Source organism: Frankliniella occidentalis, unplaced genomic scaffold, assembly GCF_000697945.3.
Source record: "Frankliniella occidentalis isolate FOCC.00 unplaced genomic scaffold, Focc_3.1 Scaffold3, whole genome shotgun sequence".
In the NCBI taxonomy this organism is placed as follows: domain Eukaryota; kingdom Metazoa; phylum Arthropoda; class Insecta; order Thysanoptera; family Thripidae; genus Frankliniella; species Frankliniella occidentalis.
In genome coordinates, this window is record NW_026267133.1 from 1,987,772 (window position 1) to 1,990,390 (window position 2,619).

At 54.3% G+C, this 2,619-nt stretch overlaps 1 protein-coding gene across 2 annotated transcripts in view; it reads right to left on the reverse strand.

Moving 5' to 3' along the window:
- Positions 1-510: 510 nt before the first annotated feature.
- The window catches only part of LOC113209208 (keratin, type II cytoskeletal 1), a 7,798-nt gene continuing 5,689 nt past the window's right edge, over positions 511-2,619 (reverse strand). For both annotated transcript variants that reach the window (XM_026426623.2, XM_026426622.2), the window contains 2 exons: positions 1,524-1,949; positions 511-1,192 (listed from right to left, as the gene is read on the reverse strand). In XM_026426623.2, the coding sequence (XP_026282408.1) occupies positions 1,534-1,949 (416 nt within the window). In that variant the 3' untranslated portion in view covers positions 511-1,192; positions 1,524-1,533. The remainder of the gene's footprint in view (positions 1,193-1,523; positions 1,950-2,619) is intronic.

Below are 2,619 nucleotides of genomic sequence, written 5' to 3' on the forward strand. Positions count from 1 at the left end.
AGCTGATTTGTGTCGGTAATGATAGGGTAAATTGTTTTATAGTCTTTTTCTGTAACAATATTCTCGATTTTTATTGAGAATAATAAGTAACAACAAACAATAAATTAGACATCCATACATTCAAAGAGAATCGTTAGGTGAAAATTTTAAAGTTCTACCAAACAATGAGGCAACTATGTTGCTCCGTTGAAGGCATAAAGAGTATTTCAAGGTACTGAATGTGTCATTCAACTAGAATGGCACATGCAAGTCAAAGGTACACTTGTCAATAAGCTTATCAAGTCTTTTCTAATTGTTAATTTTTGTACTGTATCAGTCATTGGAGTATTCTCCTGTACATGTTTAATATGTCAGTGACAGAGGTAAAGTAAGATGAGTCAATTTCCACCGTGAAACACAGTCATGAAGTCAACAACTTTAAGGTAGTGCAGTGAGGAAGACTAAAAGGCCTTTCACAAAGTCAGTATGAGGAGAGGAAAAGGGTTGTTGCAGGATCATTTAGTCAGTAGGTTCGGTTTTCAATTATGTACTTTTCACAGTAGAATGTACAATGATGGTCAATTAGTCTTTGGCAAGTAGTCAATGTAAGTACAAAGTTTAGCTTAGAGATATTTTTTCAGTCCCTCCAGCTCTGTCATCACTCAGTTGTACTATGTCCAGTGCTTATTATGTACTCCAGTCCGTCTATAATGCAGGTTGCTAGCGTCTATTTTATGTACAGTTCGTCCGCTCTCCACTCAGAAGTCGCAATAATTAGTCTTTTCACAGGGAAATGGCAAAAAGTTACACAATTTTCAGGTTTTGTCAGAAGACAGGCACGAGGAGGATATTTAGTAATAAATATCAGCTTATATACACTCACAAATAATTTAAAAATAAATTAAGGGGATGGGGATGGGGGACGGGTAAAAAAATCTAGATCTCTTTTCAACTCGAGGGTGGATGATCTGGGGATGGGGATGAGGACTTGGTGATGTTCACTCTCGATTGAAACGCCGTCGCCTCTATCCGAAGGGACCGGAAGAGGACTTTTTTTTTCGTCCAGCGGCGTTGATCGTATTCGAACCGCCGTCTGTTGGTACGCCGCGCTCCAGCCCAGCTACCCGGCGGTAGCCGCGCTGCGCAGCGGCGACCCCCGACGGCAGCTGCCCGCCCGGGGTCTGCAGGGCGGGGCCCACGATGGTGGATGACTCTGGAAACAAGACGGTCCTGGTTATTCGAGAGATCCGAGCCAAGTAGTGGCAGTGGCAAAGGGGGGCCGCGGGCGCGACGGGAATCTCGAGAGAAAGAAGCACCCGGCCGCCCACGCCCAGCCGCGCCGTCCCGCTGCTCACAAAGCGGTACGTGGGACACTATCCCTCACCGCTAAACCTAACCTGCCCCGTTTCGCCATGTCTGTCACACGCTCCGCGACGTGACGAGGGTCTTGTTCAGACAAACGATTCGAGCCGCCTAAAGGTACCTGAAGGTAGTGCCCGCCCCATCCCGTACAGTGGGCGCCCACTGCGTGGCCTAGAACTCACCTGCTCCTCTTTACTGCTGAGGCGCCTGCGCCTTGTAGGCCATCTGGTGGGGGTCCTCGACGATGGACCTGCCCCAGCCGCCGCTGCTGCCGTGGCCGCCGCCGCCGCTGCTGCCGCCGTAGTCGCCGCCGCTGCTGCCGCCGCCGAAGGACGCGCCGGAGCCGGAGGACCAGGAGTCGTGGCCGCCGCCGCCGCCGCCACCGCCGTGACCGTGGCCGTGCGACACAATCTCGTAGGTGACGGTCTTCTGCTGCTGGGACAGCAGCTTCTTCAGGCCGATGATGGAGGCGAGCAGCAGGGCGATCTTACCGATGAGCAGGGCCTTGCCGGCGATGAGGGCGATGGCTCCGAGGGCCAGGGGGATGAGGGCGGCGGCCTTCAGCTTCATCATCAGCAGGAGGGGCAGCAGGATCTTGGCGGCCTTCTCTGGAAGCAGAAAAGAGAGAGGGGGTGGGTTAGCGTCGGATGGGTGGCCTACGCGGCGGGCGGAGGAGCGCGGTGGCTCGGCGGCGGCGGCCAGGCCGCTTGCGGGGTGGGAGCGGGGACCGCACGCACAGAGACACGTCACGCAGCCCATTCAGCACCGTTCATTCGGGTGACTCAACGGTCATTACTGCCGCTGACCTAGGCCCCTGTGTCTCTGTGTCTCATCCCAACCGTCCCCTGCTCCCTGCCGTTACAACGGCCCCGACCCTCCCAGTGGAGGTACAACTATAGCAGATGATGCTGCTATAGCGGAAGGGGAAAGGAAAAGAAGATGAAACAGACGTCTTGCTGATGGGCCGCTGTTAGGAGATGGGCCGACCGGGCCAGAACCACCTACCCGCTACTGCCCCTGATTGCGTATCATCTCTCTCTCTCTCTCTCTCTCTCTCTCTCTCTCTCTCTCTCTCTCTCTCCCCCCCCCCCCCCTTCCGTCTTCCTCTCTGCGTCGTGACCACCATTTCGACAGCAGGGCCATGAACTTGCAAGCAAGATGCTGCTGCCGCCGCCGGCTGCCAGCTCAAGAGTCACGATCAGCTCGAGATCAAGATCCAGTCCATGATCACGACAGCGAGACACCGCCTCTGCGGCCTGGTGGGTGGGGTGGGGCGGG